The sequence below is a fragment of the Vicia villosa genome, linkage group LG5 (genome assembly GCF_029867415.1).
Source record: "Vicia villosa cultivar HV-30 ecotype Madison, WI linkage group LG5, Vvil1.0, whole genome shotgun sequence".
NCBI classification, from domain to species: domain Eukaryota; kingdom Viridiplantae; phylum Streptophyta; class Magnoliopsida; order Fabales; family Fabaceae; genus Vicia; species Vicia villosa.
Window position 1 is genome coordinate 108,410,934 of NC_081184.1, and position 22,009 is coordinate 108,432,942.

Consider the following 22,009-nt stretch of genomic DNA (forward strand, 5'->3'; position numbering starts at 1 on the left):
ACACAAATACTATTGATTACTCGCTAGGGAGGGTAGCTAAAGCTTGGTTAGTTTCGACATTTGTATTGCTTATCTCTCTTTCTCCAGCCTTAATTATTAACAAAATCAACTTTCATATTTATAAACAAAATCAACTTTCACATTTTTAAGAGTGGTAGTAGTTTTGAAATCAGCGCATGGCCAATCTATTTGAACGATAATAACGCATTAGATTCTTCCCTTCCCCAATCTCTTAAAAAATCTTGCAAGATTTTAATAATATTTGTTGGATTTTAGAATTTTAAACATTTATAAGTTTTGAATTTTAAAATTCAAATATTCTTAATGTACAATATTTTCTGGACTAATCGAATAAAAATGTCACAATCCATTTGCCTAACCCAACAAGGCACCTGATTAGCCGACTAATAGGCGAACTTTCACTACATGACCCTGTTCTCTTCTCAACCGTTGATATAATTAAACAGTCACTCGACATTTCATGCTGATCAATTGAGAACGTTTATGATCTTATACAATTATGATTCCGATCTGAGTTATGCCCAAATATTCAATCACTTAGATTTGCGACACTTTTGTCTCTCAAATATTATTTTGAATGTTGTAATGTGAACTTTACAAACACCTCTCTAATCACCAGGGGTTACAATTACCGTATCAAAAGCCTTTTCGCAGTTGTCGTCTTTAGCATGAAATACAACATGTTATAAATTAGGGTTTACATTTCATTTTGTTCTCTCTTTAAAACTCAAACATCTAATTTATTAAGATGACGAAATTAAGAGAAATGTATGAAGCGTGTTCCATTTTTAAATTCAAATATTTCGTTTGTTTTATTTATTGTTTATCTCATTATTTGCTTTTGTTAATTCAATCGCTTTTACTTTATTTCTTGTGTTATTTGCATTAGAAATTCTTTCAACATCATGCCATTCTCTCAACTTTTTTATTCAAAGTATCGTCTAAATTTTTTCCGAGTTTAATCCTACAAAATTAAAACTCATGATTATTTACTAAAAACATCCATAAACACCCTCTAATTAAAATCAGACTCTTTCCACAATTTGCTCTACATATCACATAAGTGCGTAACCATTCTTTGAATTTAAAGAGTATGCGCACAGTTAAAAATAATCAATAAACAGAAGTCGTAGTTATGCGCACAGCCACCACGATAGCGAATAACATAACTCTTCTTCTCCAATGTTCACCCTTACCCTTACCTCAATTGTTCCTACGCGTGCGCCATCATTCATCTACCAAATTGTTCGTCGCAGGTTTCCTCTTCTCCAACAAGTTTCATTTCTTGTTTTTTTTTTTTTTTATGTGATTCCAGATTTTCAAATTTAGTTTTTGGTTTTGTTTGGGACAAAGGGCTTTCGTATAACACAAATGAAACGGTCCTAAGAGACACATTTGAACAACATGGGGAAATCATTGAAGGTAAAACTAAGAATCATTTTTCAGCTGTTTTAGATCCTAAATTTGTTATGTTGCAACTATCTAATAATGTTTCTGTGTAGTTAAAGTAATATGTGACCACAAAACTGGGGAGTCAAAAGAGTATGGATTTGTTAGGTTCAATTCTGAAACTGCAGCTGCCACGGCTCGCAAAGAATTGCACGGAAAAGTACTTTTGCTACAAATTTTGCTTTTGCTTTCATTTTTATTTTCACACTATGATATGTTATGAATCTTGTTCTGTTCTTGATGGTTTCACAGATAGTGGACGGCAGAAGAATTCGAGTGGGTTATGCGCACAAAGGGTGACCACCAAGTTTATCAAACAATTCATAATACTCCCAGAGCTACAACAAATTTAAACTCTAATTTGATACTCTGATTCTGTTTTAGTTTATTATTGTATACGAACATCTGGGTAATTATTATACAAAAATCAGAAACTCGTCTTTAAACTTATTTGTCAAGGCATGATTCAAAATCATAGAGAAATAGTCTCTCTTGCAATATTTAAAGATTGGACTTGTGAAGTTATATTTAGTTTTAACATAGAATTTTTCTGTATTTTAACAGAAAATACAGTACTGAAAATATATTTGATTAGATTTAAGCATATAAAAAAGTGAATTGAAAAACTGTCTTCTAACATATCCTATTGAGCCTATTCGCAACTCTCAATTGAAGAGACAATATAGTTGACTTATACTCATAGCAGAAGTCCGGATTCAGACACTTCCCATTCGTGGTGATTCTCTTATGAACAAACTGAAATGACGGATTATAAGTGACGTAGAGGATCTAATAATGAGGTGACAGACAGAGTTACTATGATAAACTTTATCCTCGCTAATCTACCTGTTTATTATTTATCATTTTTTAAAGCTCCAGCTAAAGTGATTTTGGAAATTACTAGTATCTATTTGTAAGGATAAAAAAGAGGTGGAATAGGAATCAAGGATGTGGCTAGCTTCAACATAGCATTGTTCAGCAAATGAATTTGGAGGTTCATCAAGGAAGATAGGGCAATTTAGGTGGGGATTTTGCAGGAGAAATATGGAAAGCTACACAGAAGATTGTGGTTTAATGAAGGACCAAGAAAAATAAAATAAAAGAATCACTGATAGAGAGACTTGATGAAGTTTGAAGGCTTTAATGTGGCTGATGGGATTATGCACATGTTAACATGCAGGCTACGTGATGGGGAGAGTATTTCATTCTGGTCTACTAAATATTTGGGACAAACTTCCTTGGCAAATCAGTTCCCAAACTTGTATCAAGTCTGTACTAACAAAGTAGGCAGTGTGAAGAGCACGGGTGAGTGGAGTGGTGGTCATTGGCAGTGGAGAATAGGCCGGAGCATATCAGAGGAGGGACCTGTTAGAGAAGGAGAAGAGGCAGAAAAAGAAAAATCGCTAGAAATTTTATTAGAGATCACTCCTAGTAATCAAGGAGACTTGGTGGTACGGTCATATGGAAATGAAAATACATTCTCGGTTAAATCCTGCTATGTTAAAATTATGCAGGGGCCACGAAGCGCCCAAGGAATTGCGACTGCTCGATACCGGCCGATTCCTGATTGAAAGGTATTTGGATGGAGATTTTTCCATGACAGATTCCCAACAAGGATGCAGCTATCTAGAAGGGGGAATACTTATAGTTCTCATGAAAAAGTATATGATAAAGTATGTGTGCTCTGTTTCAGACAGAAGGAAAATATTGATCATGTAATGTTAAATTACCCTATGGTGAAAAAAATGTCGGATAAGATTCAGATTTATCTGGGTAGACATTGCTGATGAAAAAGATTGTTGCAAAAAAATGTCGGATAAGAGTCACTTCTTGAAGGTTGTTATGATTGTTATGATGTTGAAAGGGCTACGTAACAGAAGGGTGGAAGTCATATTCAAAGTAGTAGGAAATTCAGAAGAAATTGCAATAGGCTAACTCAATTGTAATTTTTATGAGTGGGGTAAAAATCCACTTGATTATCTTAAATTGTATTAAAAATTTCCTTGAATGTATGATTCATTATGCGTTAAGAGTACCCTTAGTATCTTCTATAAATACAAAATTTATGACAAAAAATCAGAAGATTAAAATCATTCACAACTATTGAGACAATCACACAGTAGCTATGGCAGATAACAAATGTACAATCTTAAAATCATACACAATCTTACTCTCAAAAGCATTGTAGAATAGTGTATACGAATCGCAGTTCCTTGTTTAGGTGTTTTCAGTGGTCTTTTCACGTTATATTATATTACTTGGATTTGTAAACCTATTCTAAGCCATAGTGAACAAATTGAACAAAATATACATTGCATTAACAAGCTTGCTTTATACACATCACATTGGGTGAAAAAAGGAAATATCAGAGGGTCAAAAAGCAAGGCATTCGTGCTGGTTGGCAAAGATGACTCGGATTCTGAATTCTATGCATGTACTCCAATACCCTTGGAACATATGGACATTTATTGGGTTTTTGGCTTGGCAAATTTTTCCCACGTAGAAAATAATAACCCCAGTAAGGAGTAAAAGATAGCCCGAATGCACGAAACCACAAAGTTCCAACAAGAGGATGGCCAATACCATGGATAAAGCAACCTGAAGAACAGACTTATGAGATGCCGAGGGTATTGCCCAACCTGCATCATAGCAGAAAAACAACATCAATATTTGTTTATCGGACAAGTACTTGGTGCATGCATGAAGCTCGTGCTTATGAATTAAGGTGTTACACATGTTTACCAATAGGGCTATATTGTGATCTTAACTATGAACTATATGGCATATACATTAATATAGGGCTATATTGTGATCTTAACTATAAACTATATGGCTAAGTAGAAAAAGCTAAAAGGGAAAAATGTGTCATCTGTGTGCAGATTCTATGATGTCATTTAAAAAACCCATCAATGTTTCCCTTCGTCTATTGGAAATTTAAACAATTTAATAGTCATATAATCCCACCTTTTAAAGCATAAAAAGCTTTTAATAGAAGTCAAGTATTTAACAATGATCGGACCGAGAAATATTTACTAATGTGAAAGAAATGTTATTTAGGACTGGAAAGGACAATGTTCTTGTAATTTGTTATAATTTGGTTTGGATACTAATTATTATGCAAAAATAATACTAACCGGAAAAAGAAAATCTAGTGCTTCCCAGGCAGCATGACGAACAGCTCTGGTTGGGTACATTGGACCACCAGGAGAAGTAAAACTATACAAACAAGTTTTCAATCTCGTACTTGTCGTCATTCTCAATTCCAAACCTGAGCAATTAACATAAACAAAAGAATGACTTAGCTGAGTCAGGTTGAGAGAAGAATATTCCATGTCCAACTATTGCACCTGAATGGTTGGTGTAGTACCCTGAAGGACCTTGATTTCTGAAAGATAATGCAGCAGGACAGGTTCCACCTTAAGCTTTTGAAGCTGTTAAAAAAAATCAACAATTAAAGGTAAGTAACATAATTTCTTTAAATAAAACAGAGGATATGGCTATCAATTGTGAAAAAAGGTGATTCAGATGTACCTGATCCGTGAGTTCATTCACAAATATATCTGCAGGACTGCCAACTAAGAAGGCAGTTTGAAAAACAGGGCATTGTTTCAAGAAGCTGTCGATTTTGCCAGCTGCAAAGAGGGTAATATTAGATTTATAAAGACTATTGCATCACTATTTATAGGCTAATAACTTCTCTGAATGGCTACCTGAATTGTAAAATAGAATGAACCTTGAGAGCAAAAGATACATATCTCGCTGAGCCTGATAGTTTAATAAAATGTAAAGAATTTCAGAATGCAATTGCTAGCAACAAAAGTAGACTAGCTAAATGTCCTAAAAAAACTGTAGGCCACATTTATAAAATACAGCCAAATACTAAAACTGATAGGGTATACCTGAAGAGGAATCTTATTCAATCTACTGTGGTGTAATGCAACATCATCCAAGAGGTACTGAATTTCAGGGAAACACATGGAATATGCAAAAGAATTGGGAAAAAAACATTAATTATAATATTATTCAGATGATACATATCAGTCAAACTAAATACAGGATCCAACTAGAACCCTTACTCGGAATATAGACTGGAAACGCTTTGTATTTGTCTGAATGTCGATCCTGTACATGGCACCAAAAATGATTAGTGCAATTCTCAGATTGATTTTCCAAATATGGTATAACATCCACTCTATCATAGTAGAGATTCTAGCCCATGAAGAAACTTTTACTAACATTTTCCAAAATTGCCATTGCTTTCTGTTTTGTTATTAAAGAATAGGATAAGGTCAAATGGATTGCTATTAATGACTATGGATAAAATCTGGTAACGAAGACAAATATTTTTTTAAAAGAAAGATGATAAAGAGAGTCCACACACATTCTTCTTCCTATTTAGGAGTGGAGTGGAGCATGATATGAAGTTCATATCTTTTCAGAGCATGGTTTTTGAAAGTGAATATATTTTTAACTTACAAATGCCAATCAATCCAAATCCACCTGGTCTTTTTGCAAGTTAAATCCAATTAAGTAATATTTTAATATATAACAGCTTGTATTCATACCAGAAAACATTTGTGGCACCTTGAACCAGGGCAGATGAATACCGAAGGAGCACTTCTGGATTATCAAGATGAACTTCAAACATCTGCATCAGGGTACTAAATAGTTATTCACAACAAAACAGGAAGCTACTGGAAATATGTTTTACGATATACCCCAATTAAAACTAAATAAAAGAGATTTCAGTGGTTCTTAAATGTTAATTAGAAAACAGGAACTTGAATTTCTTTAGGAAATACGGAGATTAACTCCTTACAACAGAGGAAAGTTTCTGCAACCCCTCAAAAACAGAAGGGAAATAACCGAAATGAAATATACCCAAGAGGCAAAAAAAAACATCCCATCTCATTCTCAAATCAGTACTAGTAAAAAGCAAAAACACAAAATTCTTATAACCAATTTTAGATCATGCTTAGCTCAAAATTTATTAAGATGTAATATACATTAGTTTATGATTAACTATAATATATAAATCTCAGCACTCTTCTCATTTATACATAATAGTATCATACATTATATATGTCACTCACGTTATAAAAATGAAATAATTATACTATATACTATGTCACTTATCTTACACACTACATATTTACAATAGTATGTATTGGGTTCCTAAGGATTAAATGTAAAACCTATTTCAAGCATTTGACAAAATAGGTGCTATGTAGACAGAAATTTTGGACCAGTATCATGAAAAGCATGAGTTTTAAAAACCCTTGATGAAGATTCTAAATACTTATAAGCATTTCAAAATTTGAATAAATAAGAAGAAATGGTAGAACATTAATCAGACAAGGGATGTATATCAAAAGGTTAAACATATTGTGAGTCAAGTGAAATGGGGAATTGCCACCCACTCTATAACCAGCTAAGAGAAAAAGGGAGTTGCGAGCTACTCCATATATAGCCATAACCAGGTTCAGAGATAATGTACATGCCTCATAATATCATTAATCAATTTGAGGATATTCATATTTGTCAATGTATCCATGTCATTAAGAGCGACTCACTTTTTTTGAATTGTAAATGTTCAAATTCAAAACCAGTAATGAATGACCATACTAATACTATCAAACTAAGTAAAACCTCCCTCAAGTGAGGGAAAGACAATATGGCAAAGACAAGGTTACATACCCATTTGTGAAACAAGAGGCTAAAAATATGCGAAGCAAATGACTGGCTCCAAAGTTGGACAATCAAGTCAAGGACGGGCTTCCCACTTTCAGGCACACTTACAAAGTAATCAGCAAGCACATCATAGAAACACAGCGGACCATCAATGACGTCATTTGCGGGAGAAATGATATCTTCTTCCTTGTGGAAAATTACATCTGTCATTGTGAAAAAGAAAATCTACATTTGGTAACTTGTTTTCTAAATAAAAAAGAGAAAAGACACTATTCCCCATCACACCTATGAAGAAAAATAGGTTATGACCCCCTTATTCATATTTAAATACACATTTTGTCAGTTGTGAATTCCATTGTTTGCAATGATTATCAAATTGAGATTCAAATCCTAAATCAAAAGAACTATTTTCCAAATCGCGAATGAAATCTTATTATGGAACATTACCAATAAAAACATGGCATTTCTAAGTAAAAATCAAGTGACATAGAAAAATTAAGTTGATACTACCATATACAAACATCACAGACAAGCTAATTACAACTAATTATGTTTGGCAAGAAAAGAGAGGCAATCCTATACACGTTCTTCATAAAGGATAGTTATCCTTACATGAAAATATCATTTTCGCCAAAATTATTATCATCTTCCAAAAATGAACTAAAAACCATAAGCATGCAAACAAGATAAACCACCCGCTTGAAGCACAAGTTGCCATCTGAATCATTAAACTCAATTTTCTTCTGAGAATGAATCTTAGTACTATTGAATCAATAGATATACAAATAAAATCAAATTCAAAAGCTAAAGTTACCTTTGGCTCGATCATCAACCTCTAAAGCAATATCAGCAAAGAGCTCCTGCAACAAATTACGCCTCTGCGAGGAACTAGCCAGCGCCTGCAGCATCAAAGACCAAAAAACAAAAATTAATCAAGTAAAAACAGAATGCATTTTTCTCGCTATCATAACAGAGAAAAACAATTGAGAAGAAAACTCACCCTCTGAAGCTTCTTGTGGATCGCTTGAGAGAGAGCATCGAGATAACCGGAGGTTCGAGGTGGCGAATTGGTTTCGGACATTTCCGATCGGAATCTGAATCAGCCAAAACCCTAAAGTCCTAATCCCGATCCAGAAACGCCTTAATCATTTTCTAGAATCTTCGAAATTGAGATTTAAATTCAAATTTAGATCGAAACGAAATTATTAAAGTGTATGAAAAACGGTTAATAAGGTTATTTCTTTCAATTCTGCTGCAGTTTTGTGTTCTTAACCGAACGGAACCGCTAACTTTTTCTTCTTCCTTTTTGATGTTATTTTCTTTTACGGTAAGGGATAGATGGATTGCGTAGAAACGTGAAAAATCATAAAGTGGTGGTTGAATTGTTGTTGGGATGAAGCGTGGCCGTTAGATAGAGTGACACGCTCCGACTAAAGGATGCGGTGGCGCGGTAGTGTGATTTGGTATTTGGATATGGATAATGAAAATGTGGTGACGTGGCAGTGCGTGGAATTTATGACCCTACACTTGACTTTGTTTTATCGGGTATTTGTTTGGTGTGTTGTGAATTTCACTGTAATTGTGAATTGATGAATGAATGAGACATATGTAACCGACAGGATGATCGAATGATTAGAACGGGAAATAACAGAGCACTTGATGTTGAATTTACGAGAAGAAAGCGAAATGCACCGGCTGGGTAGGGCTTTTTAGGAAATGGTTAAGTTGATTCGGGTTAAAAGGTGGTAAAATGGGACCAATTTGTTGGATATGACCGTTTGATTGACCTACACTTAGTGTGGGGCGCATTAAAGATTTTAACTCCCGTCTTCTAATGAGTTTGTCTCGTCCCGTTACATTTTTTCAGGCTTTTAAGTATGAACATTAACATAAATTTTATATTTTTAGGTTTAATAAGTGTAATGTCAGCAGGCCCACGCCTTCACTTTTAGTGCAGATCAGTGAGGTAAGGTTTTAGATTCACACCTTTAACTATGTCCGTTATGGCGTCATCCTTATTTTTTTTGCGGGACAAACTTGAGATGGATATGCCTATTTGCCACCTTAGTTATATATTGAATCAGATTATATAAAAGCGTATAAGTAGGGATGAAAATAGGTCAGATCAAGTCAGACCTTCTACTTTTAAGACCCGAGTCTCTCTATGTTCTATTATAGGCTATTTTTGTCGGCTTGTTTGCCTTTTTTTAAAAGTCTGGTCTCACATGAAAACTTACCTAAAAGTTTGTTTCAAATAGTTTATTTTATCTTTTTATTTATTTATTTTTACATATACAATAAGTAGGGATGACAATGGGTAGGATTTGGAGAGAGTACTATAGTACCCGTCTTCATACCCGCAATTAAAAAAAGTTCTCATACCCAAGTCCATATCCGCATGGACACTAACATTTGTACCCATATTAGTATCTTATGGGTACCTAAGTATCCTTTAACATATTCATATTTTTAATTAAATAATCAATTAATTATAATTTATTTGAAAAATATTCAATAATGATATTGTTGAGTTGAGAAATAAATAAAAGTTTATATTAAAGTGTGTACAAGTTTAATAGTGATGTATTTAATAAAATCAATAAACTAACATGTGTACATAACAATACAATTACACATATATAAATATATATTATGCGGCTTTGAGACAAGGTGGATACTAAAGTACATATACATATGTCCATACCCGCTTAATTTCACGGGTAAATGTCTATGCTCGTATCCATTTTGTGAGTTTTTAAACTATCTGTTGCGGGTAACTTTTGCGGATACCCAATAGAGATGAGTCTAGTTATCATCCCTAACAACAAGATATTTTTTTATATTATTTAACCTATTTTCTAATTGATATACATGTATAGGTCGACTTATAAGATTTCAAAGGCTTTCTCAATAGCATAAGCATGACCTATTTAATAAAATAAATTTTAAGAAAAGTTTAAGCCTAACATTTTTGTTAAAAAGGTCAGGTCATACAAAACATAAATATGTCAGACTATATGTCCATGTAGCCCGGGCTGCCCTATTCCAATTTATTGGTATAAGTAGGGGTGGAAATAGGTTAGGCTAGACTTTAGAAGGCCTGAGTCTGACCTACGATACACTTAAAATGCCTGAGTCTGTCCTATGGTCTATTATATGTTTTTTTTGCTTGGCCTGATCTTTTTAAAAGTCTGGTCTGGTCTGAAAGCCTATTTAAAAGACTGTTTCTCATTAAAGTTTCCAATTAATTCATATTACTTAATAAGCCTTATAGGCCGACCTATATATGCATATATATCCGACATATTTAGCTTTTGTTCTAATATATATGCATATATAGGTCGACATATTTAGCCTTTTTTTTCTAATATATATGCATATATAGGTTAGCCTATTGTTAATTTCTTTAAAAATATAGAACGTCCTATAAGATTTCATAGAGTTTTTTTAATAGTCTAAGCCTCGCATATTTAATTAAATAGGCTTTTAAAAGTCTAAGTCTGACCTTTTTATTAAATTGGATTGGTTTGACCTAACCTTAAATAGGTTAGGTTATAGACCCCTATTGGTCGGCCTGACCTATTTCCACCCATATGTATAAGCATGTCTATTTGATTGTATTTGGATAATAATTTTGGGTTTATCGAAAACGAATCCGACTGAAGTTATGGCATATATTGGGGATTACTTTTTTCACCTTTAGTGGTAGACAGTCACTATGTTGTTAATAGCGGCTGTAGCGGCCGATATCGCGGCGCGATGCGAATTTTCCGGTGTTACCAGTACAGCGCGATATGAAGAAGCGGCTTGAGCGGCCGCGAAATTGGGTCTCGGAGCGGTTCGGATGCGGCCCGAACCGGTCGCTTTTCCTATTTTCGCAAAAAAGCCCAAAATTATGTATTGGGCCGTGTCGGTTAAAAAATTAGGTTAAAACGTAAAAAAAAAATCCTAAATTTTGTATCGCTCTCCATCGTCCATCGCTCACACGCCTCTCTTCTTCTCCTTCGCACATCATCATCATCTCCACGCAGCTCTCCATCGCCCATCATCATCATCGATCTCCATCTTTCTCTTCTCTCCATCCCACATCATTAGCTTCAGGTATTTTGGTTTTGCACCATAATATCTTTATTTCTACTTCTTTTATTTTGATTTTTCTTCTGTTATATGATTTCTGCCTCTACGAACAGCCATGTCAACTCCTCCTACTACTAATTCTACTCAACCATCATCATCCAAGAAGAACACAAAAGGAAGGCAAACAAACTTGAAGGCAAGCATAGCTCATTTCTTTTATCGGAATGGAATTGATTTCGACGTTGCAAATTCAAGAAGTTTCAAAATGATGGTTGAAGCTATTGGTATGTATGGTGCAGATTTGAAGTACAATCAAATGTTGCAAGAGTTGGTTATAAAGTATAATCAAACTTTGAAAGAGCGGTTTGAAAGTGATGTTTTGATTGATCTTGTGGTCATGGATGGTGATATTGATAACAATAACCCATGGTTGTGTGGAGGTGAAGATCAAGAGGATGAAGATGATGAAGTTATAGATGCTTAAGTGTTTGTTTTCTTGAATTTTATTGTTATTTGAAAGTATGTTTCAATGTTTTGCTTAAGACATATGCTAATATGTATTTGGAAGTATTTAATTTCTAAGACTTAATGAAATTTGAGTTTTTTTTTTGGATATTTGCTAGTATGCTAATATATATTTGTAGTATGTTTTCAGCTGAAATAGTGCCTGCTCCGCCTCCCCGCTTCCGCGCCGCTCCCATTTTTGGGTTGACCGCGCCGCGCCGCTTTCCAAGATTAACAACATAGGACAGTCACCAGTCACCCTTATAAAGTCCCAAAATGTCATTCATTTGTCTGGATTTTAAAATTTATACACATCATCTATTACACACCACGTCATCATCGATAAAAAAACCCACTATTTGTCCAAAAATAGTTTACCAATATCCAAAACACCAAGTGAAAAATTTAATACAACACCAAACGTGTATGTATCATATCATCATTCTTGTAAATTCTACAAAAATCTCTAAGCTTATCTTTGTGATTATGCAAAAATCACGGTACCATGCACCTTAGCAGCTTCACAAGAACATGGTGAAAAGTGCTTTGAACGTACGGTAGCGGTGAGTGACCGCTTTCCCAAACAAAGACATTTTAATCTGAAAAAACTTTTAAAATGAAGATGAAAAAAAAAAAAAAAAAACTAAAATCACAACTACGACGCAAACGCATTTTCTCTCAATCTAGAATTAACCTATCTTCCAAAAATCAAACGTTAAAGTTGCAATGAGTTGATCATCTAAATATTAGAACACAGAATGTACTCTAAGATTTTTTCTTTGCATTCATATGTAAGCAGATGGATACACACGTTTTCCCATATGGAAGATATATCAATCTAAGTGAGAGTAAACTTCCACACACAAAAAACAACTTGAATTTACAAATTAATGGTCAAAATGAAAGTAAAATAATCTCAACTACTTTTCTAAATAAAATAATAGGAATTAAACTTGATAGTCTAGAGTTTACATTACTCGTGCATACCAACCATTTGTGTTTTATCAGATAATAGTCTCAACAATTTATCTGTAGCAAAAGGTCAATGTTAACTTTTCCTAATGAGGCTTATGTAGAATGAAAACACGATGATGCCCAACACGAGTCTCATTAAAACGGCCAAGGTGTCGAAGAACCTGCAGAACGGAAAAGAAGAACTTGATATGTCTACAAATCCTTCACAACAAAATCCACAAGGAAAAACTCATTCGTTCAACCAGCGTGAGAATTCAAACTTTAAATCAAATATATAGGAAAGACAGAGGGTAAGGTTCCAACAGATAACTAAAGCATCTGTGCTCTTATTTAAGAGATAGACCAACGCTTAATATCTATGGATAATAACTAATATCCATAATCATAGCTGAAGGATAGTCCTAGCTCCTAAGTCTTACTGGACCTAATTCAACTCTAAAAGCCATTTTTACGATGATAATTGATCAATACGAGGTTTGAGTTTTCTCAATACAGGTCCCTCATGCTCAGCAGCACTATCGAGCCTAGTTCAAGGATATGATAAGTGTTTGAATAACCTAAAAACAGATCTAGAATAGACTTTAATTTCATTGTAACTCAACTCCCCAAAATCAATTTGTATTGTGAGAATTTAACAAACTTTATAAGCTCTATTTTAGGTCATATCAGTAACCAATGAAGTACTTGTGTTTTTCCAAGAAAGTTAGATCCAAATCATTATCCATGCTTTATTTAAATGAAATATGTTTCTTTTTTATAGTATTAAAGCCATACAACTTATTTATTGCAAAAACTAACTAGTAAAAATCAATAACACAGTAGGCATTGGTTATAAATGCTTTGTATTCAAATGCCAAATCTAGATGAAAGGAAACAAAGAAATTGTAATGGACTTGGGCATCTAGTATAACTACATAAGTTTAGATACTTGCTGTGACAACTAATTCATGAACAAGTTTAGCTTCCTCAAAATAATGTGAGTTGAAAGACAAGAATACTTACTGTCAATATTGCCTTTCCAGTGTTGTCAAGTTTAAGTGCTGGACCTTTTATATCAGCTTCAAGGAAAAAGTGTTTTCCTTTAATCCCTTCCATTGTTGCAATATCTCTTATTTCCTACGTTATGAAATCAAGTGACAATCTTTTCTGTTATTAGCCATCCTTTTTTTTTTGTTGAGAACTTAGTTGTTTAAGTGAAAATAGAGATTTCACTCACCAGAGCTTTTTCCCAAAGATTTTCTGCCAACTTCATGATCAAACAAAAACAACTGTCAAGAAAAAAGGAAACTCTTACCAATGTAATGTATACTTTAAGAAGAAAATGTTCAGTTACCTTCTTTTTGGGAGCTGCGATAAGCTGAGTATTAGCTTCCGCATAAGACGCCATATCTGTGATTGCTGCATTCACCTTCTCTAAAGTAAGTCTACCCCTCATATATCTGTAATATCAAACCTACTGTCAAGCAGTGATATATACATAATAGAGTCGGAAGTTTTAACTCTCTTGTCTTTAACTCAGGTCGAGATGAATTTCATAACCAAAGAAGTGAAAATGGAAGTTATTGAAACTCCTGTCAATGTCTTAATGATAAAATCAACATCTCTTGAAACATTTCAAATGATACACTTGCTTGCAAATTTTATAGATTTCCCAAACATGTTCTAATTTGAGCAAAATTTGCTAGAAAAATTAAAGGAACCAGAGCTACGGGTACAATAGAATGAAAACACAATTTTGAAACAACCTGAATCTGTGAATGTTTTGTTGACAATATGTGTTTTATAACCATTTGAATATGACCTAGCTGAACTCAGTAATATTTAACAAAGAAAATAAAAAAATTATTCATAGTTACTTACGATGACAAGGAATCTAGTTCACTTCCGGTGACATACCATGTTGGTGGGGGACCACGGCCTTTTTTCTCCTAAAAATGAAAGCAGAAGACATTTAGGGATCATATTTTAACAATGCATCTACTGAGGTTAAGAAAATAGCTACGCTTCATTGAGACCAGGGTAAAAATTCTCAAGAGGGTTACAGATTGAAGAGAAACGAAAGATAGAAACATGCAAGAAAATAGAATAACTCTAAACTCTCACCACTTGGGAAAGATTGGGGAGATAACATCAAGAAAAAGTTTAGCGTAGCCTTATCCAATTATGTAATGCAAAAAAGTATCAACATAATTCAAGAAAATTTTACAGCGATCAAGTGTAAAAAGGATCACTGCCAAGTTTATTACTAGTGTTTATCAGTCAATTTCAGTGCTTCATTAGGTACTCAGGCTTTGAGTATTGCAATTAGAGGGACAAAGATCTTGTTAGACATGGAACAAAACAGCAATTGAAAACATATTTAGATTACCTTAGGCAATGCAACAGGCTCCACATCAAGTTTTGAAGCCTCAAATGATCCAGAGTCTAGTCCAGAAAATTCAGGAAACAAACTGAATACCAACAACAATAAAGCAATATGATATCAGTCAACACTCATTAAAAACCAAGCACAAAACAGGACTAAAGCAAATGTAGTTACACTCTACTGGTTTCTGAATTTGACAGTGTAGTTTTATCAGCCATTTGGGAAGGAATGTAAAGAGACATATTCTGCAGTTTCTTTTGCTGCTGCATGCATGCATCGATACATTTCTGCAACAACGTCAAAAAACTAATGGTCATCCATCATCAATTAAAAATTTCCTAACCAATCATTCAAATTTCCCCAAACAGTAAAAATCAAATTATGTTTGAAAGTTTGAATTTCCCCTCCCAAAAACAAATTAACAAAAATCCATCAATTATTTTCTAACATATCATGAATGAATGAATGAATGACCTAATTGACAGATTATTTGAATAATTTTAGGGTTTGGTTAATTTCATGAATCAAATTCCACAAACAATTGATTCACCAAATTTAAACCAGCAAAAACATGGAGAATACCTTTGCTTTAGGAATAGCTTCCATCTCATTGCGAAAGGAGTCCTTAATGGTTTGCACCTGAAGCTCCAAAGCACTCACAGCAGCATCAACATCCGAAAGATCTGGAATACTGCTCGCTGGATACACTGCAAAACACAGATACAGATTCATATAAATTGAATTCGGTATATAGAATATAGAGAAGAAATGGAAAGGTGAAGGGTTGATAGAAAAACTCACTGTTTCTAGCGATTACGAGTTGTTGAAGCTCTAGAATGCGAGCATTGAAGGAAGTCATCAATGCATCCAGTGATGAACCAGCGTTCTTCGGGTTCGACGAATTCATCTCTATGTTTCTGAAATGGAAAGTGGTTTTTCGTGTTTGCGAAAACTTTTGATCTGAATTTTTGAAAAAGATAGTGTTTGAAACTTGTTTTGGCGGCAATTTTTGAAGCTACACCGCGTTTTTATATTTCATTTTGGCGAAATAGCATTTTGGATGCAAACTAAACTAGTAGTATTAGTTACTTATCTTATGGTTTTTAATTTCGGTGAATCTATAATATAAGAAAATTATATGATCTGGAAAATATTTTTTTAATTTTTTGTTTTTGTTCGCCACTTTATCATTTTAGTAGAGGTGTTTGCGGACCGGTTTGGTTTTGAGAGAATCTGATATCCAAACCGATTAAAATTAAATGGATTGGTTTGGATTGGATTTACAAATTTTTGCGATAAAGCCCAAACCGAACCGATCCGAGAAACAACGGATTGGTTTGGGTTGGATTGATCGGGTAGATAAAAAATACAAAAAAAAATTTAAAAAATAACTTATTTACAAAAATTAATTTTTCATAATATTATAAAAAATATAATATTAATAGTGTTCAAATTTAAATATTATACTAGAAATTTTTCTCTAATAGATCCAAAAATATCTAACAAGAAAAATATTTAAGATTAAGACTTTTGAATCTATAACTAGTCACTTGAATTAATATGATAATGAATGTGTTTCATAACTTTATATTCATTTATGATATTACACTATCAATTTTCTAATAACAAATTAAAATAGCATAACTTGTCCACACACAACAATTTATTTTTTTCTTATTGAAGTTGAATGCTTCGTAGTAAATTTTATGATAATTAATTATGGTTGGTTTGGGTTGGGCTTGCGGGTAAAAAATTGAAAATCCGATGCCCGAACCGATTGTCATTGGATTTCATTGGTTTGGTTCGGTTCTTGCCCGAACTGAAAAAACATCCAACCCAAACACTATGGTTTGGTTCGGATTCTGGTTTGGTTCGGATTTACCCGAACCAATGAACACCCCTACATTTTAGAGATATTTTGTGTCTAAAATTTACTTTTTTAACTAAATTGTACTTTTGATTCTAAATTGTACTTTTGCAACTAAATTGTACTTCTGATTCTAAATTTTACTTTTGCAAATAAATTGTATTTTTTGTTCTAAATTATACTTTTGCAACTAAATTGTACTATTTTAGAGGTATTTTGTGTCTAAAATTTACTTTTTGTATGTGTAAAATAATTATACACTTTCGATGCATGATCATTATTCTCTTTTTTTAATTCACAAGTAAATTAGTTTTTAAAATATATGCTATTAGTCTAATTATGTGTCAAATGTTTGTTATAGGTCAAAGTCAAATTCTATTATCAATCTAAATATTTCTACAAATGATGCCTACAAAAAATAATATTTGTGTACGGGATAAAATATATTTGATCCATGTATTTTTATAAACGGTGTTATTTTTATATAAGGAAAAAATCAATTATTGATCCAAATATTTTTATATACGAAAATTTACTATTGATCCATATATTTTTGTAAATGATACCTAAACATCAGGGCTAACCCAATCAATCCAGAGACCCTATTCGAATAAAAAAAATGGACCTTATAAAAATATTTACACTGCGGATATATCGACTATGAAGTAAAAAACACATCTTATTCATAAATAAGATTACTTACAATCCGATTTAATTTAGGATAATTAGATAAAAAAGAAAGTTCTATTCAATTTCATAAAATTTAATTTAAATTAGCTTTCGTAATTTATTTGGATATGTTTGACACCCCTAATTATATTGTATATTACTTATAACAGTTAGTTTGTTTTAGATTTATAGTTCTACTGTTTGCACTTTTTCCAAATAAGTTCTACTGTTTGCACTTTTTCCAAATAAAATGTATACTTTTTAAATTATATATACTCCGGAAGTATATCATAAATATTACATACTTTTGAAATTTTAAAAAAAATTGTATACAATTAATATAAGAAGTTTTCTTAAATATTGGAATATTAATTTTCTTAAATGTAGCTTTAGAAATATTTGGTGAAGTTCCCTTTTTGATATATTTTTTTTTTATAACAACATACTTATACTTATATCAGTTCTTATATATGATAGTAACAAGGCTTTTTTTATTATACTATTAATAATATTAACAATATAGCAAATATAATATATTTATGTTATAAATAAAAAATTTAACTCTAATATTATTTTTTAATATTCTAACCTTATTTTATTTATTTTTAATTATAAAAATTGTTTTATTGGGTTAGATGAATCATAAGATCAGATAATGGTTTGATTTGCATTGAAGATATATAGTTCAACTAATGTGTGTTGTTGTTTACGGTTATATTATGGTTTATGAATGAACAAGTTTTTATTTGGTGAAATTTACTCAATACTATTGTTATTTAGAATTATTTTTACTAAGCACAAATAATAATATTATAAGGATAAAAAGGTAAATTGATTTTAAAATTCCTCCCCTCCCCTTGTGAACCCAACATACTTGTTGTTAAAAATCCCTCCTCTTCTCTTCTTTGAACCAAACATATATTTAGTTAAATTCCCTCCCCTCCGTTGAACCAAACGGACCCTAAAACAAAACAAAACAAAACAAAATAAATAATCAAACAAATAATTAAATAAATAATGAGTTTAATGAATATGCACGGACATTAACAGTGCAAAGTAGTTTTATATTATTGCTTAATAAAAAATATACAATCATATTATTAAAACAAATTTAAAATAAAAATATGATGTGACAAAGTTCATGGTCTCCATTAGTTGACAATGTAACATTAATTTACACGGTCAATGCATCATTTTTCCCACAAATAAATAAATAAAACAATTATTGTTTCTTACATCATATATCGTGGATGTCAAATGGTTGTATACAAATGTATACAAATTAAAGGGTGTATCAAGATCCCTATAATTATTTACTAAGATATTTATATCTACTTTAGTTTTTAAACTAACGGAATACCGGCGCGTTTGTACGGGTATTGATGTAGTACGCATGCTTTTGTTTTTAAAATACAATAAAAAATATAACTAAGAAAAACAAAATTATTTTACTAAAAAAGTTAATTATTTTTAAAAAGAAGATATATTTATAAAATAAAAACAAATTGTTTTTCATGAATAAAATATATTTCAATTTTCCATATATTATTTTAAATAATATTATATCTTAATAAAAAATAATTTTATAATAAAATTAGTAGTAACATAAATAATTAAAAAAAATATATTTTTCTCATGTTTGGATTCATATATTATTTTTTTATTCTTTATTAAATATATTTTAATTATATACTTGTGTTAGTTGCTCCATAACTTCATTTCCTGTTACTAAAAATAATTGTTTTGTGTATTATTTTATTTTATAAAATAAATAAAAAATTATCTTTTATAAATATAGATTAATTACTATCATAATAATTTTTCTTTTTATAAGTATGCATTTAAATGACACAATTAAATGTTAAATAGTACCCTACATACTATTATTACTTTAGTTGATTTGACTTAGGCTAAGGTTAAATGGGAGGATTTTGAGTTTCTAAAGAATTTAGTCGATTTCTCATTAACACAATAATAAAGTTCAAAAATTCAAATAATTAATTTTAAAATACTATGATAAATTTTTAAAAAAAACTTAATTTTAACAAATTACTATTATTTTGTTAAGAAAATATTGTATCTTAAATTAAAACAACTATAATATCTTTGATAAAATATATTTTTTTTTAAGAAAAACTTAATTTTAACAAATTAATATTATTTTGTTAAAAATATTGCATCTTAAATTAAAACAACTATAATATCTTTGATAAAATGTACTTACTTTTTTTCTCGTGTTTGAATTTATAAATTGTTTTTAATATGTTTAATTTCATTTTATTTAATTGCACAAAATTATATTAACATTGTATACAAGTTTAAAATTCAATACCAATTATTATGTTTTAATGATTTAAGCAAAATAATAATATCTAAATAGTTATTATTTTTAAGTTTAATACAACTAAGTTATTTTAAATGACACATTTAATTGCTTTAAATGGTAGTAATATATAAAATCAACTTTTTAAAATGTAATTCCTTACCGGACTAAACATATCATTTAAACATCCTTTTTCAATATTAGTTTTATTTTCTTAGTAATACAATTATAATATAATATATAATTAATTGGAATATATTAATAAAACAACTATAATATCTCTCATAAAATATACTTATTTTTTTCCGATTGGATTTATACATTGTTTAAATATATTTTATTTTATTGTACAATTTAAGGTAGGGTGGGTTTGTTAAGGTTTCAAATTATATTCCTTTGAATAGTATTTGGTAGAAATTAAGGTTTTCTAGAAATAATTGTAAATTTGTTTAATTTAAAATTATAAAAAAAGTAAAAAATAAAAATAAATGTGAGTAGTAGTGGAAAGTTATAGTTGGTTGAAATTATTCCCACCCTTTAAACCTTGGAATAAAAATAAAAGAATCATATGTAGATAAGATTTTTTGGAATAAAAAATTCCTTGGAATAATTTTTTTAAACTTGAATCAAAGGAATCTTAGAATTCCCATAGTCCTATTCCTGAGAATATTTTTTCTTACCTTGAAACAAACAAACCCTTATATTAACATTGTACACAGTTTTAAAATTTAATACTAATTATTATGATTTAAGCAAAAACAACAATATCTAAATAGTTATTATTTGTAAGGTTTAATACACCTAAATCATTTTAAATAAACATTTAATTGCTTTAAAATGTAGTAATATATAGAATTCAACTTTTTAAAATGTAGTTCCTAAAAGTATTTTTAAATATATAATTTATTAGTAGTTTTAACTTTTTTGAAACTGTAAAAAGTTATTGTAAAAATATAATTTTTTTAATTTTATAATTGTAATAGTTGATCCATAAGTTCATGTTCTCGTTACGACAAACAATTGTTTTATATTCAAATCAATGATACATTATTATTTCAATAAATTTCTTCACGAATTTAAAATTTTTAAATTTTATTATAAAATATTAAGAAAGAAGAGAAAAACTATATTGTTTAGTAAAAATTCAGAGATATCATAAATAATAAAAAATTATTCCTCAAGCCAAAGTCAAGTTTGTGTATTATTTTATTTTATAAAATAAAAAAAAATATCTTTTATAATTATAGATTAATTAGTATCATAGTTTTTTTAAATATTTTTACAGTTTTAATTTAGATCTACAACCTGAGAAAATTATGTTTTTATCTTTGTTCCAATAGATTTACATCCTGAAAAAATAAAATAAGTGAAAAAATGTTAAGAAGATGAAAAAGAGAAAACTTTTATGTTAAAACTTTCACTTTTAATATATATCTTCAACCTGAAAAAGTTATGTGTTGGTCTTTATTTCAATAGATTTACAACCTAAGAAAATAAAAGAAGTGAAAAAGTGTTAAAAAGATATAAAAGAGAAAATATTTATGTTAAAGTTTACACTTTTAATATAGATCTACAACCACCTTAGAAAACTATGTGTTCGTCTTTGTTAGATATACAAACTGAAAAAATAAAAGTGAAAAAAACATTAAGATAAAAATGAGAAAACTTTTATGTTAAAGCTAACACTTATATTATAGATCTATAAATTGAGAAAACTAAAAACAATAAAACTTACACTTTTAATATTGTTTTAAACAAAAAAGAATAAGAGAATGAAGAAAAATGAAGAAGAAAATAACAGAGAAGAATGAAAAAGATGCCGTAAATAAAGAGAGAGAGATGGAATACCCATGATGGAGAAGGAAACATAGAGAAGAAATAAATATATGAATTTTTTTTTGGGCATTATACACATTTCTTTCACATGAATGCATAAACATGAATAATTTGTATTTGTAACAACCCATGAATGCATAAGGAACATGCAACGTTACAGGAAGAAAATAAATGAATGAATGAAGGGAAACAGGAAGGTGGAGTCCAAATAAGAAATTGGAATGAAGAGACA

The 22,009-nt window shown here is 30.7% G+C and overlaps 3 protein-coding genes across 5 annotated transcripts; 1 reads left to right on the forward strand and 2 right to left on the reverse strand.

The window, feature by feature from the left end:
* The first annotated feature begins 1,068 nt into the window (after positions 1–1,068).
* LOC131601979 (glycine-rich RNA-binding protein 2, mitochondrial-like) lies at positions 1,069–1,920 on the forward strand. The gene is made up of 4 exons (XM_058873916.1): positions 1,069–1,277; positions 1,375–1,443; positions 1,524–1,630; positions 1,723–1,920. The coding sequence occupies exons 1-4, from the start codon at positions 1,157–1,159 to the stop codon at positions 1,768–1,770; spliced, it is 345 nt and encodes a 114-aa protein (XP_058729899.1). The 5' UTR covers positions 1,069–1,156; the 3' UTR covers positions 1,771–1,920.
* A 1,717-nt stretch (positions 1,921–3,637) lies between these two features.
* Positions 3,638–8,674, reverse strand: LOC131601978 (uncharacterized). Of its 2 annotated transcripts, none has more exons than XM_058873915.1 (11): positions 8,162–8,659; positions 7,976–8,060; positions 7,168–7,364; positions 6,036–6,118; positions 5,547–5,592; positions 5,370–5,426; positions 5,181–5,235; positions 5,002–5,102; positions 4,838–4,901; positions 4,605–4,738; positions 3,638–4,109 (listed from the first exon to the last, which is right to left on the reverse strand). In XM_058873915.1, exons 1-11 carry the CDS (start codon positions 8,240–8,242, stop codon positions 3,936–3,938), a joined length of 1,077 nt encoding a protein of 358 aa, XP_058729898.1. In that variant the 5' UTR covers positions 8,243–8,659; the 3' UTR covers positions 3,638–3,935. The 2 variants fall into 2 exon arrangements, 1 of the variants encoding a protein (XP_058729898.1); XR_009283900.1 differs by having other exon boundaries at positions 3,969–4,109; positions 4,818–4,901; positions 8,162–8,674.
* A 3,837-nt stretch (positions 8,675–12,511) lies between these two features.
* Positions 12,512–16,086, reverse strand: LOC131607014 (spindle and kinetochore-associated protein 1 homolog). Of its 2 annotated transcripts, none has more exons than XR_009285161.1 (9): positions 15,884–16,086; positions 15,665–15,789; positions 15,257–15,369; positions 15,086–15,167; positions 14,578–14,645; positions 14,051–14,156; positions 13,934–13,985; positions 13,720–13,833; positions 12,512–12,878 (listed from the first exon to the last, which is right to left on the reverse strand). XR_009285161.1 is itself a non-coding variant. In XM_058879079.1 (9 exons), exons 1-9 carry the CDS (start codon positions 15,987–15,989, stop codon positions 12,801–12,803), a joined length of 822 nt encoding a protein of 273 aa, XP_058735062.1. In that variant the 5' UTR covers positions 15,990–16,080; the 3' UTR covers positions 12,512–12,800. The 2 variants fall into 2 exon arrangements, 1 of the variants encoding a protein (XP_058735062.1); XM_058879079.1 differs by having other exon boundaries at positions 13,934–13,963; positions 15,884–16,080.
* Positions 16,087–22,009: the final 5,923 nt, after the last annotated feature.